General features: G+C 37.9%; 1 protein-coding gene and 1 pseudogene across 5 annotated transcripts; both read left to right on the top strand.

Annotated features, from left to right (window-relative positions):
• The first annotated feature begins 4,935 nt into the window (after positions 1–4,935).
• Positions 4,936–8,471, top strand: LOC121765600 (protein GRAVITROPIC IN THE LIGHT 1-like). 5 transcript variants are annotated; one of them, XM_042161800.1, is made up of 2 exons: positions 4,936–5,119; positions 6,924–8,471. In XM_042161800.1, exon 2 carries the CDS (start codon positions 6,935–6,937, stop codon positions 8,201–8,203), a length of 1,269 nt encoding a protein of 422 aa, XP_042017734.1. In that variant the 5' UTR covers positions 4,936–5,119; positions 6,924–6,934; the 3' UTR covers positions 8,204–8,471. The 5 variants fall into 5 exon arrangements, with proteins under 5 accessions (XP_042017734.1, XP_042017733.1, XP_042017738.1 ...); XM_042161799.1 differs by having other exon boundaries at positions 6,867–8,471; XM_042161804.1 differs by having other exon boundaries at positions 5,001–5,018.
• A 734-nt stretch (positions 8,472–9,205) lies between these two features.
• LOC121764852 lies at positions 9,206–9,992 on the top strand (annotated as a pseudogene).
• The last annotated feature ends 6,743 nt before the right edge of the window (positions 9,993–16,735 follow it).

Below are 16,735 nucleotides of genomic sequence, written 5' to 3'. Positions count from 1 at the left end.
ATTGTTTGTTGAACATACTAGACAATCGTATTGTTGCACGTAATTCTTAATATGGGTGTCCAACTAGATAAACTATATCGGGTATTATCCGATTCGATTCAAAAAATTACGGGGATATGGTACTCGGTGATCGATTTATTAGATATTGGGTTTAAGATCAGGTGGACTGAATTATCGGGTATCCGGTCGTGATTTTAGTCAAAATTAAATTTTTACTTATAACTTAGAAATTAGTTTACCTCTTAGCTTTTATGTTGTTGTTTTTTAAAATATTTATATATATACTTTGAGGTGTGTGATCAAATACTAACTTTTTACAGTAATAACTAAATATCAATTTTATATGTTAAAAATATCAACAAAAAGACATAAATTTATCAATCTTTCTTGTGTTGATAAATTATGTCTTTGTATTGATATTTAAATTTACATGTTGTATTGATATAATTATATCTTTGTGTTGATAATTTTAATATACAGAATTGAAAGCTATTAGTTATTACTGTAAATTAGTTAGTATACTAACGCAACTATATACTTTGAATTATATCTTACAATCAAAGTAAATTGTTTCATCATTAAAAAATAAAAAATAATTAAAATCAGGTAAATTCGGGTATTTATGGTATCCTATTTGGGGGATTGAAGCCAGTATTCCAATTTAATTTCAGGTTCAAGGCATGTGTTTGATTTTTTGGGGTTTCCAGATTGGATACCCAAATATTTGAATCAAATACTGACAAATATCTGATTAGAAAACCCTAGTTCTTAACCTCTCATTTTTGCACACAATATTTGACCAACGTCCTCATACTTAGTGTCAAATCGGGTATCTTTCAAGTAAAGTTATCGCTTATTTAATTAATTGCTTTTAATGATCTTTATAGCAATCTTATAGAATAAAATAAATCATGATGACACGTACCAATCCCTAGAAAAGTGGGACTGTCACGTTATATTACTGTAATGTACTCCCTCCGTTCCTTGTTAATAGAGACATTTCTTTTCGGCACGGAGTTTAAGAATAGTGTGTTAAATGGATGGTGAAAAAAGTAAGAGAGAGTAAAGTAAGAGAGATGAAGAGAGAATAAAGTAAAAAGAAGAATTGCTTTTTGCTAAAAATAGAAATGACTCAATTAACTTGGAACTTCCCAAAATAGAAAAATGACTCTATTAACATGGAACGGAGGGAGTACTTAGCAAATGCACAGAATGATGCCATTTCCACACTAATTGATCTTAGTTGTTTTGTCCTAAGAGCATCCACTATAGGTGAAAGGGGGCGGACGGCTCGGTGGGGGCGACGAGGGGGCGATCTATAGTGGCTGGAACGTCCGTCCTGGGGCGGACGATTCAGAGTGGGGCGGACGAGGTATCGGCGGATAGGGGGCGAGGACGGGGCGGTGGGGGATAGGCGCGCCGGTCTATAGTGGGGCAACGGCCGGCGCGCCTTTTTTTTTATAATTAACTTCATATATTTATATCATATATATGAAGGAGGAAATTACAAATCAACTCCTATAACAAGGAGGAAAGACAAATTACGGCCGGCGCGCCTTAGCCCCCTCGAATTTAATTTTTTTTTTCTTTTTTTGAAAATTTCTCCTATAAATACCACTCCTCCACCATCCATTTTCACCATTTTCACACACTCTCCCTTCATTCACTATCTACACTTTCACTCTCTAAAAATGCACGGTGGAGACGACGAATCACCCGGCTCGCACGTATCGGGATATGGCGGCAATCCTTCCCAGCCGTCGGGATATGGCGGCTATCCTTCTCAGCCGTCGGGATATGACGGCTATCCTTCTCAGCCGTCGGGATATGGCGGCTCTTCGTCCCAGCCATGGAGTTGGAATCAGTCTCCCCCGCCGTGGGCATCGAGTCCAACTCCTCCACCATCTCAGTCGTGGAGGTCTTCGAGTCCAACGCCCCAACCTTTGCAGAGGAATCTGAGCCGCTCGGCGTTTGGATATTACAGACCCAACCTCGACGCCCTTCACCATCCGCGTCCGGAGACCCCTTTCCAATCCAGCGGCTCTCCTTTCACTCAGGCAGATCATGACGCACTGGATACGATATTCAATTTGCTTAGTTCCGGCGTACCGGATACGCCCGTTGCGACGAGAGGTGGCGGTGGCGGTGGCGGTGGCGGATCGGGCAATGTCAGCGCCGCCGGTGGATCGGGCAGCGGCATCGGGTCCGCGACTGGCGGAGCTTTCAGCGGCTCAGTTCCAGCCGAACGGCAAAAGGCCACGCACTACACCAAAGAGGAGTCCGTTGCTGTGGCTAGGGCGTGGGATGCCGCCACATCCGACCCCATAGTGTGCACCGATCAGAACAAGCTGAGCTTTTGGAAGCGCGTCGTATCGGCGTACAACGTGCTCAAACCTCGCGGTGCCAAATCGCGTGACGCGGAACAGCTCCGCAATAAGTGGTCTAGGATTCTGCCGCCCACCCGGCGGTTCGCGGGCATATACCAGAACAATCTGCTCCATGCGGACAGTGGCCGAAGCGAGGCTGACGTTAAATCACTTTCGATCAGCCAATACAACGCGCTGGACTATCCCAAGTTCACTCATTGGGAAGAGTATCTAGTTCTCGAGGACTGCCCCAAGTTCAAGGCCATCTGTGCGCAAGAGCAGGCTCCGGCGCCGAAGCGGACAAGACACAACATTGCCGGGGAGTACAGCAGCGGCAGCGGCTCGCAATCGTTCGACCTGAACGAAGAGCAAGCCGAAGAGCCATCCGCTACACACTCTAGGCGCGCCCGCCCTCCAGGACAACGTGCATCTATCCAACGCGCTAGAGAAGCTGGCGATTCCTTCCGCCGATCGTCGGCAGCGTCTGGATCGCGCGCCCCGCAGCCCGCGCCTTTACCGCCGTCAAGAGCAAGCGAGGTCTTGAGGGATAACGTATATGTGCAGCTGTCGCACGAAATGCATGAAGTGTGCACCAAATACGAGGCCGCAACCGACCCGTACATCAAGAATATATATTCCGACCTCATACGTCGGCTCCAGCGCCGTCTGCGCTTGGCTGATGATGGTCCTGAGGCAGCGGCGAGGGAGACGGAGAAGAGGAGGAGGCATCTGACTCTGCCACCGATTAGACGGTGGCGGCGTTTTTATTTGTATTTTTTTGGACGTTCGTTGTATAATTTTACCTTCGTCAATACAACGAATATTCGGTCTCAATTACCTCGTTTTATAATTATTTCAATTCAGCTGATTTAAAAACGAAACGAAAAAATTAAAATGAAAATTGGTTATAATATTTCGGGGCTATTGGAAGTGTCCGCCTATAGTAGCGGAAACAAAAAATTGGGGCCATGGACAAAAAATTAGGGTTGTGGACAAAAAAAGGGGGCGGGGCTATTGGGGAAGGCCGCCTATAGTGGATGCTCTAAAGAAATGACATTTATCTCTTGCCGTGTTATTAAACTAATTACATAAAAAATAACTCCATAAACTTTTGACAACAATGAGAAAGTGAAGGTCCTCTGTTATCGACCACAAAATGTGACGCACGAAATATGAAAGAACGAGGCCATCCACAACGCTGTCACTAACCGTCCCTTAACCGTCCATTAAATTACTATTCGCGGGCCCCACTGTACTTTTTTACTCCATCCCTTAACTAAGGGACGGAACCTGCAACCCTCCGTCCCGTAACCGTCGCTTAAATTACTATTCATTCAATTTAATTTTTTATTTTTATTTCCAACCAAATTCAATTAAAAAAACACACTTCATTAAAAATAAAATAAAATTACAACATAAAATAAAAATACAACTTAAAATTCAAAAAAATAAAAAAAGACATAATTAAAATCCTAAAAAATAAAAAATGACATAATTTAAAATACAATTTTATAGAAAATAAAAAAAAACTACTCTGCCGGAGAATCATCCCCCGAAGACGGTGGAGGTGCACTGAAGCCGTGAGGAGGCGGAATGCCAAGTTGTGCTGCCATAAACGTAATTCCATTAAGCCAGGCTTGGTATTGGGCGGACGTCATGCGGGAAGTGTCCGCCTTTGTGGCAGTCATGTACATGGCCATAAGGGAGTTGGGGGGTCCACCCGCCGGAGCCGCCACCGCCAGAGTTTCCGTCGCTGGACATTTTGTGATGAGATGTTAGATGAAAATTGGAGAGGAAATGGAGATGATTTAGGAAGAATAGATGTGTAGTTGTGTGTGAAATGAGGATGAATTAGGAGTATTTATAGAGTAAAAAAATAATGAAAAATGGCTATAAACGGTAATATTACCGTTTTAATTTTTACTTTTTTCTATTTAATTTGATTTTTTTTTAAAATAATTTATTGCGTCAGCGTGACGATGCCCACTCGCGGGCCGGCGAGTGGGCGTCATGCATGGCGCCGGAGCGCGCCACGTCGCCTCGGCGCGTGGCGATACGTCTCGCCACTCGTCACGCCGTGACGGAACGCGGAACTGGCTGGGGACGAGACGGGGCGCTGTAACGCGTCACACCGCCGTCCCGTCCCGTCCCGTCCCTCCGTGACGGAATACGAGCCACCCGCGTGACGCATTGCGGGTGGCATTAGAGAAGTGGCGTCGTTTGTTTATGTCAAAGCATCTCAAATTAACTATTGTAGAAACAATATCTTTTTTTTCGTAATATAGAAAAAATTTGCGTCAATAAGTTGATCATCCTAATCACATGTTTAGCGCGAGAAAATAACTTCCAATAATAAATCAAACTAAAATAAAGTTGTATTTAAATATTTTCGATAGTAAAGATTGTAAAATAAACTTTGGTCAAAGAGATTATAAATCTATAATCTATAATCTATAATCACCTTCATTTCATTTAAATCCAAATTAGTGTGAAATGTGAAGACAAAGGATTCCCTATGAAAAAGTGGAGTATTAATCATTGAACAAACATAACTCTACATAACAATATGGAGTATTTGGCAAAATAAAATAGGAGTACGAGTACATAGCAAAAGCTGTGTCCCCTCTTCTTACTTTTTTCATAACTATGCAGGTGCAGTAATGGGTTATTTTTTGTCGGAAAAGAATTTCACGCCTTCCGTGTAGAGCTCTTTCATTCTCTTCTCTCTCTCAACTTCACGCCTCAATTTTCTTGTGAGATCTCCATTTGGGTTTTTTATTCCTCTTATTTTGTGTTCATGTGAACTTTTACGCCTTCTTGATCGATTTGTTTTAAGCAACTATTATCTGTAGTGACAAGCTGGCTGTATGGATGAATTTTTTTGAATTTGAGTGGTAGGGAATCGAATTCTAAGTTTTAGTGATGATTGGAGATGAATAGGTGGATTAGGATGAATTTAACTTTTTTTGGTGTTGGAAATGTTTATGTGTGAAGAAAGGTGTTTATTTGATTTCCAAGGCGATTGTTGTATGTTTTGAATCTTGATTGCACAGCTGTCTTTGCAAGGTGCTGAATTTCTTTGTATATGCTAACTATTTCAGTGATTAGATCATCTTTCAAGACCTCAAAATCTTTGCTTGGTCTAGTTTTTATAGGTGTTGAGTTTGTTCCTTTTTTGGTTTCTTACTTCTGTGGAGTATTATACATTGTAGATCTCTTTGATTTGGTTGTTGGTTCAAGTGAGGATGTTGAATTTGCCTCAAAGATGATCTTTTCCCCCAACTACAAAATGATAAGGATAAGTTTTCTGTTTGATGTCTGGTAGATTGAAGCATTCAAACAAACCATTTAACTCTTAGCCATGCTGAAAGAGTAGGAGGGGAAGAGGGGTATAGACTATAGGGTGAATCCTTTGCACATCACAGCTTTTTTTTAACAATTGAGGCATATTCCATATTTGTTGATGAGGCATCCTAATTTTAAGCAAGTACTTTGTGTTCTCAGTTTATACATGCCAAAGACTTGTATTGATAATGATGCTTGAGATCTTAATCTGACGCTTCACAAAGTGGCAGTTGGAGTGTAGGGTTTTCGATGTATTATCTGCTCCCTAAACACACTGGCTTTCTGAATGTTATTTTCATATTTTTGTAATTTTTGTTTTATGCTGCTGACTTTCGTTCTAGTATAAAGTATATTAAACATAGGTAAAAGACTTGTAGATAATCCCTTACATTGTACTATGTTGCATGTTATAATTGAAATATACACAACTTTTGCTTGTGAAAAAGAAGGCTGTTATGCTTTGGGAATGGACATGACTTCTTGTGTATATCTGTATACACACATGAGACTTAGACCTGGTCTATGTTGAAATGTTTTATGCTGTGACTGCCATTTAATCAGCAATAAAATGCGTACCGTATATCATTTGCCTTTCTACGAATCTGTAATATCGATCTTGCTTTTGATGTTAACTTTCTTCTATGTGCTGTATTTTTATCTGGTTTCTGTGGGGCATAGAATCATCTTCTTCGGATGTTAAGGTTTCTTGGTCAAATTTTCCTCTTAATTCTACAAACACTAAGCAATAGAATTCTGAACATGTTCCCTAAATTGGATACTATACTACTCTTTCTTCGTTATCTTTATGTAGTTCTAGTCTGAGTGTCTCCCTTGCTTCTTTCATATATTAGGAGTGACATTTTGGTTTCTTGGCTTGAAGTATTTCATCATGCTTATCTATTCTTGAATATTTGGTTTCAGAGTAGACACCCTTTTCTCTGTCAAATAGCTCTCAATAGTCAATACTAATTACAAGATTTGGAGCTGAGGAAGCCATCAATATTGATATGAATTGTGCTTTTTTTTTTACTTAAAGTGTGCTTTAGCTTCGAGGTTTCTATATCCCTGTCAATCTGTTCCTGAGAACCCATATGATTATACACTCCTGTTACTCTTTTCATTCTATAGTCACAAACAACCTTCTTTTGATTGCAGTTGTTGGTACAATATTTCCCTGTGGCCCAAAAGTAATTTGGTGAGCTTTGTTTTCAGTAAAAGTCGATATGCAACACACTGGTGCAAAGGATACCCAACTTCGTGAAAGCAGCAACCAAAAAGTTCACCCCCAACCAATGGAAGAGGCAACGAATCAGAGCCCTGAAGCTATGGAAGCATTAGTGTCTAAAATATTTACAAACATCTCCTCCCTCAAGTCGGCTTACATTCAGCTGCAAGCTGCTCATACTCCTTATGACCCCGACAAAATTCAAGCTGCTGACAAGCTTGTAATATCAGAGCTAAAGAATCTTTCCGAACTCAAGCATTTCTATAGGGAGCACAACCCCAAGCCTGTCTGTGCCTCACCGCAAGACTCTCGATTAGCTGCTGAGATACAAGAGCAGCAGAGCCTGTTGAAGACCTATGAGGTCATGGTGAAAAAATTCCAGTCTGAGATTCAGAATAAAGATTCTGAGATTGTTCAGTTAGAGCAGCAGATTCAGGAATCCGGCCAGAGACGAGTTAAACTTGAGAAGAATCTGAAGCTAAGGGGCTTGTCAACGAAAGAATCAGAAGGGAGTGGTGTTGAGTCTGGACAATTTCCGCTGGATTTATGCCCCGAGCTTTTCAGGTCAGCTGTGGAAGCCGCTTCCAGGGCCATTCATGACTTCTCTAAGCCGTTAATCAACATGATGAAAGCCGCAGGGTGGGATCTTGATGCTGCAGCAAACTCAATCGAACCAAACATTGTCTATGCAAAAAGGGCCCACAAGAAGTATGCATTTGAATCTCAAATCTGCCAGAGAATGTTTATCGGGTTCCAGGATGAGAGCTTCGGCATGAAACCAGAAAATCAGGCTGAGACGAGAGAGAGTTTATATCAGGAGTATCTTAGTCTGAGGGAAATGGATCCACTTGATGCTGTGGGCCAGAATCCAGATTCGATGTTTGGAATGTTTTGCCAGAGGAAGTACCTCGCTGTTGTCCATGAAAAGATGGAAGCATCATTCTTTGGGAACTTAGATCAGCGAAACTACATAGTCGGTGGAGGTCATCCAAGGACGGCCTTTTACCAGGCTTTTCTGAAATTGGCTAAGGCGATCTGGCTCTTGCACCGGTTGGGGCATTCATTCGATCCTCCAGTTAAAGTTTTTCAGGTGAAGCGGGAGAGTGAGTTTTCGGAGGTTTATATGGAGAGTGTTGTGAAGGATTTTATCATAGAAGATGGCGATGAGAAACCTAAAGTCGGCCTGATGGTAATGCCTGGATTCGGGATAGGTGGTAGCATCATCCAGTCTCAAGTCTACCTAACAGGTATTAAGGTAGCAGAATGACACCTCCGTTCCTTTCCTTCGCGTCCTGCTCAAAAATTTCTCGATCGAGTCCTGTCTCAGATGCGTAAACTAGCGCTTCTTTTCTGTTTCATTCGATGGGAAATTGTTCACTGTTTTTAAAATAGTATGTTTGTTGTTAATGATGTACTCTAAAATGTAATGTAACCCTCAAAAAACTGGACTTTGAGGAATTGTGCATTGCTTTTTTCATCATGTATCTGCTCATCTTCCATTTCTTTCAATCAAAAGTATTTCATTATGTGTAAAATAAGTTTCATGCTCACAATAATGAAATATATAAAAAATTCTGCACACCCAAGTAATCAACAAATTTTGATCTATAAGCAAAGAGTTGAGCATTATATAGAATTGTTACTAATTGAGTTCAAAATAGCGTGAGGCATGGAATGGTCCATCAAAATTGACTAGGATTGGAGCAGCTGTAATACGTGTAGAACTTGTTTGTTAATCAAAGTGATGATTTTCTCCATTTGTTCAGACAATTTGCCATAGATTAATCCTACAATCCTGCTCTCTGCCTCATCTCTATCATTTACAAGTTATATTCTATTTGTATACCATGATAAAAATTCGTACAAACATACTTTATATATCCATCATCTACACTATAATGTCTCATTTTGTTATTTCAATACAATTTACATTACTTTTTCTATTTTAGGTAACATCTGAGATTCACACAAACCTTTTCCAATAACTCACTCTCCTTGCCATCTTTTTCTTTTTTGGAATTAACATTAGACTGAAATTGGACATTACTATATCACAAACGAAGTAAGTAATTACTAGTGCATGAAATTCATGTATTCCATTTTGTTTCACTATAGATATGCATGCATATATAATTTATAATTTTTGTTTTTATAATATTAAAAGATTACTTCCCCTTGACAAATTGCTCAAACATGAATTAAGCTTTTTGCTACACGTGCACAATCACAAAAATAAATTTTATTTGATCCTATTCTTATCTATTAATACAAAACCTCTTTCATTTCCCAACGAAATACGAACACAGACACAAACACGAACATCTCTACCTCTAAAAACCTCCAAACAATTATGAGACTCTACCTCCTTTTCCTCTCTCTCCTCCTACTCGCCCCGGCCACGGCCATCCGCAGGCGGTCCCGGGCCAGGGCCTTCATCGAGCTACAATGCCAAACAACGCTATACCCGGACCTATGCACCCGCTACCTCTCATGCCACGTGGCAAACCTCTCGACAACCCTAACTCACCAAAAACTCGCCCAAATCGCACTCAAGGTAACCCTAGACCGGGCCGAGTCGACCAGGGCCTACGTGACCGAGGTGGGTAAAGAGCTAGCCCTGAAGAAGGCGAAGCACTACCAAGAGATCAAGGACTGCTTGGATCAGATCAACGACGGCGTGGCGCAGCTGTGGAATTGCATCAAGGAGACGGAGATGATAAAGGAAGATGGGGTGAGCAGAGCAGGGACTTCCCTTGGCATGCCAGCAATGTGAAGACATGGATGAGCGCTGCTCTGACCGATGCAAACATGTGCATTTACGGGTTCTCGGGCCGGGCCATACCCGGGAAAACGAAGGCGGTTATTAAGGCTAAGGTTTTTAATCTTGAGCAGATGACTAGTGTTTCTTTGGCTTTGTTTAATAGGTTTGCTGCCAGGTTCAAGTCATCTACTTCTTCTAGTCATGATCAACAGTAATTAATTAGGTTTTTTAAGTAAATTTTTTCTTGTTAATTTGTTTTGTTGTGACTAATGTAAGGGGAAGAATATGTATGTGAATAGGCTATATATATTTTGAGATATTGATCAAGTTGTGTTTTATCTTGGTTTTCTTAATTTCTTGAAATTTTGCATATTTATGATTATTGATTTCGGGAGTGGTTCGGTTGAGAACTATCTTAAAATGAAAACTTCAGAATTTATCTGTTGGAAACATAAAATATATGATTTGGTGGCACAAAACATATCAGTTAGAGCAGTAGATGTGTCTGCTACTACGGACTAATACAATTTATGTTGCTAACTGATAAATTCTGAAATTCTCATTTTAAATAGTTCAGAGGGATCCATCTTCTATTGATTTATAGACGATAGAAGTTTATCATAATCATATTTTTCATTTTTAAAAGAAGACATTAATTATGGAATAAGAAAAAAATGATAAATATGGTAGTACTGAGGTGTGATCCGTTGCTAACTCTGTTAACTCATCAACGTAGTGCATTAAAATTGTCAACATAAACTTAATTGATATTTTAATACACTAAAATGCTAACATAAATTAGTGTAGATTTTAATGTGATTGTGTTGACATTTTTAATACACTGTATTGATAAGTTAGTAAATTACTATTAATTTAAGAAACATTAGCATTATAACGCACCCTAATGGAGTAAATTATTAATTTAAAAATTAGCATTTTTAAATATGAAGGTATAAATTAAATAATTGAAAATTTATAAAAGAGGCGAACTACTTCTTGGATCTAGCGATCTCAGATTTTATTAATGGAGTAAACTTCAGTCCCAAAGGAAATATATATGTCAATGATTTAAAACACATAACTATTTAGCTACTATTTAATATGCCTATTTTTTGTAGTCTAGGAAACAATATATTTAAAATCCTCATATAGAGATAAGGTAATATAGATTGATTTAATCAAGAGATTTTAATTATATGCATGGTATATTAATATTATGATTGGCATAATATTGAAATTTAATATTTAAGAATTTTACTATCATACCAGTACCACCATAGAGCTGGCATGTAGAAGCTGGAAAATCACTATTCCGTACAATATTATAGGAAGCGAAGCAACTGCTGTTATTATCCATGGAAATAAAATAATTATATATAAATATTTTTTCAAGTAGTGGAAGTACAATTGGTGTGAATGTGATGATGGGAAACAAATAATTGGATAGGAGAAATTTTAAATTGGTTGAACCAATGTTTTGATATTTCCGAGCTACAATAATGGAGATAGATAGAGATGGAGGCTCGTGAGCCCACATTTATTTTCCCAAATTGTTAAATCACAATACGTGGAATTATGCAGGATATGGGTGCCTATTTTTCCCTAAATTTACTAAGCCATCTACTTAAATGATATAGTAGTACTCTACTCCATGTTTGTTTCATCAGTACAAATAATAGCATTAAACAAATTTAGAAGGGGGATTGCATTGAGTGTGTACTTATCATTTTATATGCATTTAATTGCTAAGCTTTTATAACATTTTTTTATGTAAAATACTACTCCACATTATATAAGAAAGCCCTAAGCATATAGTGGAGTACTACTAATGAGTATAAGTCATAAGATACGTTATCGGATTTGTGTTACCATCTTTTAGTGTATGTGTCAAATAGATACTCTAGAATAATACTCCAATAGACAATAGTTACACATAAATCTTATTTATTGAGTGATCAGTTCTACTCGGATTGTGTTACCATCTTTTAGTGTATGTGTCAAATAGATACTCTAGAATAATACTCCAACAGACAATAGTTACACATAAATCTTATTTATTGAGTGATCAGTTCTACTCGGATTGCGGACTAGCTAACGAGTCCATGCTAATCAGATAGTAATTTTATTAGACTATAAATTTCTTAACCCTAACTCTTTAGGGGTTATTCAGGCAATTCCATGATCAAGTTGCGAACTCTACACTTACATTTCTAATAAAAAATTTAGCATAAATTTTATTCAGTACTTTAATATTTCACATTATACTAACATTTAAAATGGGACAAAACAAACATCACAATATGACATTCGAAGACGGAAGGAGTAATACATTTCATTTTTGGCAAGAGAGTTGTTTTTTACATTAAAAAACAAAAATGTATCTAAAAGCATCACTTTCATAAAAGTGGCATAAAATACCATTCTTTATGATATCATTTTGCATAAGAATGATATAATATATCATTTTGCATAAGAATAGCATTGTAGATGTAATATACTCTCTGTCCCATAATAATTGTCACTCTTATTATGGGCACAGATTTTAAGAAATATAAAGAAAAGTTGGTTGAAAAAATTAGTGGAATGTGAGATCCACTTTTTTATATTGGTTTTATAATAAGAGTGAACTACATAAATAGTACCTGATCTTTCACTTTCGCACATAAATGGTACCTGGTCTTTATTTTATATCGCTTTTGGTACCATGTGACAAAGATAACCATATGTACCAAACATGTGATTTTTTGGTTATGAAGGATATTTTTGAAAATTTCAATTAAATACCAAACATATAATTTCTTCTTCTTCTTCTTCTTCTTCTTCTTCTTCTTCTTCTTCTTCTTCTTCTTCTTCTTCTTCTTCTTCTTCTTCTTCTTCTTCTTCTTCTTCTTCTTTCTTTTTAGTATTTTATCTTCCTTTCTTCTTTCTTTTTTACTCCTTAGTTTATGTTTCCTCTTTTTTCTTTTCTCTTCTTTTTTCTCCTTTATTTTTAGTATTATACATACATCTATTTGCATTCATAATATAAATCAATAACAAAACAACTAATTAAATTAATTATTTAAAATAATTAAATTATTTAAAATAATTAAATTAATTGAATACTTTTAATTTAATTATTTTATACTCATTTTAGGGTTGACAGACCTAACTAAAAATATTCAATTATTTATATCATTATGAATACAATTCACTATTTTAAATATTTATTAAGACTATATTGATTAGTTATTAATTTAATATAAAATAATAATAATAGTTATTATTATATAATATTATATGATTCATAATTTAAATAATTAATATTTGATTTTAGTATATAACAATAATATTATTATAATAATAATTAAATATTATTATAGCCACAATTTTAATTAAATATATTTGAATGATATTAAAAAATAAATAAATTATTAATTTATAATATCACAATAATAATATTAATATTGATTAATAATAATAGTATAAAGAATGAGGAGAATTAGAGAAGATATTAATGACACAAGTATTCTTAATGACACAAATGAGAAAATGTGTTGTTTAGAGAGCATTTTGGGGTGAAAATTGCATCAGGTACCAATTTATAGGTACCAAAAACGATATAAAATAAAGATCAGATACCATTTATGTGCGAAAGTGAAAGATCATGTATTATTTATGTAGTTCACTCTTATAATAAAATGTGAGAGAAATGAGTTAATGGAATGTGAGATCTACTTACCATTTATGGTAAAAATGAAGTGTGACAATTATTGTGGGACGAACCGAAATTGAAAAGAGTGACAGTTATTGTGGGACGGATGGAGTAATATATCTTCCAAATTTTATAAATAAATGTTTTAGTACTACTACACACCTAATTTACAAAAAACTTTTTATTATATCTGTATAGATATATGATACTCCTATTCTTTTCAAATTTCTATGAATATGAGAAATTACACAAGATGATTTATACACCAGATTTATTCCCTTCTCGAAAAGGTACAAAATTGAAAGATTTCCGATATAAATTAGATAATCTTTATACGGTTACAGCCTACAAGTTTGTCCACGGCTTCGAACAACATTTAAGGCTAATTTTTTAGTCAAATTCAATTTGAATTTTGAAAACATTTATTCTACTATTTCAACGGCCGACTGTGACATGGTATTAAATATTAATCCCAAATTGCATTGGACATTGGAATTCTCGTATATGTCGGACAAAAAAGTATAGTATGGATTATTTATTAAATTTTTCATTCAAATTATTTCAAAGGAAAAAGAGATGACTACAAATTAAATCACAATCTTTCGACATTATTGCAATTCGACAAAAATTTTGAACCATGAAATAAATTAAACCTTACAGTTTATAGCATTTATTTTTCTGGACGAGATACGAGCTGGATTTAAACATTCATCGGATGTTATTAAGAGCATCCCCATCGTCACTCTCCGGGGCGGACGGCGTCCGTGCCAGCGGTGCGACACAACCCCGTCCGTCGTTGTGCTCGCGCTAACGGCACGGCCGTGCTCGATATCGGCTCGATATCTGTGCCGCTGAGCATGGTGACGTAGCAGCGTGCAATTGCCGTTGTAATACCAAAAAATTTAAAAAAATATTTTCGAATTCCCAAAAAATATAGCCGTTTATTACCATTTTTTTGATTTTTTTTGAATTTTTAAAATTTTTTAATTATGTAATTTTTAATTTTTAGGATTTGAATTATGTAATTTTTAATTTTTTAGTAATTTGTAATAGTATTTTTGGGTATTTTTAATGCATTCTAATATTGTGGAAATGTTTAAATTGAATAATAGAATGGTGGGATCCTTGAGCATGTCCTTACGGAAGAGCATGTATGTGTGTGTTGTGCTCTTGGGGAAGAGCATGAAGTAAAAAATGAATAAAAGTGGATCCCGACCCACTTCCATGCTCTTGTCTAAGAGCATGAATGAGGATGCTCAGCATCCACAACCGTGCTCTTGCCAGCGGCACGGTTGTGGGCCCGGGCGGTACTATTCATGCCTGCTCTCTGGCAAGAGCACAACACCCACAACTGTGCTCTTCCGCAAGGACGAGCACAATTAATATAAAATTCAATTAAACAAAAACATTTCCATAATATTAAAATCCATTTAAAAACCACAATAAATATTACAAATTACAAATAAAATTAACAATACATAATTAAAATCCTAAAAATTAAAAATTACATAATTAAACTCCTTAAAATTAAAAATTACATAATTAAAATCCTAAAAATTAAAAATTACATAATTAAACTCCTAATAAGACTACGCATCCGGCGGGATCAACCCCAATTGTTTTTGGAGACCTTTTATCATGGTCTCGTGTGTTTCAAGTTGCGTGGGGGTCATAGATGACCCATCGGCCATATTGAGTTGGCTTAAGAGCATCCACAACGAGTTGTTCGAGGGTGGAGGTGGCACATAGGGAGCGGGAGCGGCTTCGGGAGTGGCTTCGGGAGTCGAACCGCGACGACGGTTGGCCGCCGCCTTCTTCCTTCCTTGGGGGCGGCGTTGGAAACCGCTCGGTCCGGCTTCGGGGCTACCCAAGTTAGCTCCGGCGAGTTGGCTAGCCACTTCTTCTGAGCCGGAGTTGGATAGGGCTACCGACCTTGATCGTTTGGAGGAGCCGCTAGAGGAGGATGTTATGCCTCCCTTATACTTCGGGTGCGTCCGCGTCTCCTGCCAAACGTTAAGATATTTGAACGACTTACCGTTCATGGATTGGTAGGTGCTCAGCGCGGCGGTGATGATGTCGACCTCGCTTCGGCCGCTCCCGGCATTCTGGGACTCCTGGATGAAATAGCCGTTGAACTTGCCAATTTCTTTCGTTGGCTCTACCGATGCAGTTGCGCACCATACTCTCGTTGCGCTCGATCGTTCCCGGCGGCCGGTTTGCATTGTACCTGCTAGAGACGCGCCACCAAAAGTGATCGCCGGATTGGTTCGTTCCAACCACCGCATCTTCGGAGATTTCCAAGTACGCCTTGAACAATCTTTCCATCTCCGCCGGTGAGTACGGTGTGCGGACACCGGCGCGAGATGGAAGAGTCGGCATTTGGGAAGGGGCGCGAGGCCTAGGCTCCGGTGTCCACCCGTAGCGCCCTTCGGAGGCACCTTGGTCGTCGATTGGGTATGGACGGTAGCCACCCGGAAGGCCGAATCTTGGGTTTGAGGAGGGGCTGAATATTCCGTTTCCGGACTAGGAAACGGTTGTGAACCGAACCATTCGGGGTTCCAACCCTGGGAGCCCGAAGGGTTATCGTCTTGGCCGGACATAGTGATGTTGTAGGGTATGAGAGAATGAAGATGAAAATGGATATGAGAGAATGGAGATGAGAATGGATATTGGAGAATGATGATGAGAGTTGTGTAGTTTGATGTGAATTTTTGGGGTGAAATTGGGGGTATTTATAGATGAAAGTGTGTATTTTTGGGGTAAAAAAAATGAAAAAAAATTAAAAAGGTGTAAAAAACGGTTATAAACGGATATATTTTTTTGGGGAAGTGAATTTTTTTTTTTATTTTTTATCGATTTTTTAATAAAAAACCGATTTTTTTTTAAAAAATAAAAAACATTTAAATGCAACGGCTACGCCGTTGACGAATGGGAGAGCGCCACGTGTGCGTCCGCTGGCACGGACGTGCTCGATACATCGAGCAGCGCCGTGCCAGCGGCGCGAGCGCAGCGGCGGCGGATGGCGTCCGTGCCAGCGGCGCGGACGGCGGTGGCGACGGACGCCACCGCTGCGCATGCTCTAAGCCTCAAATTTGATAGAGAAATTTTGAAATCCATCGTCTAAGTGTTTTCTTATCATGTTACTAGAGTAATAAACTTTATTTTCTCCATTCACATTCCACTTAAGTAGTAGTATGGCATATTTGAAATTTTATAGTACATTCATGTATCTGCGATTAAAAGTCTCTTTTTTTTAATCCATTTGTGAAATAGAATTAAGATACATTTTTTTATTAATATAATGATATATAGAGTCTTATATTTCACTAATTCATTCTTCTTAC

Source organism: Salvia splendens, chromosome 14, assembly GCF_004379255.2.
Source record: "Salvia splendens isolate huo1 chromosome 14, SspV2, whole genome shotgun sequence".
NCBI lineage: Eukaryota > Viridiplantae > Streptophyta > Magnoliopsida > Lamiales > Lamiaceae > Salvia > Salvia splendens.
This window is presented reverse-complemented; position numbering and strand designations above follow the sequence as displayed.

Bases quoted from the DNA above. Each gene is read 5' to 3' on its own strand.
- LOC121765600 (XM_042161800.1), top strand. From the start codon at position 6,935: ATGCAACACACTGGTGCAAAGGATACCCAACTTCGTGAAAGCAGCAAC.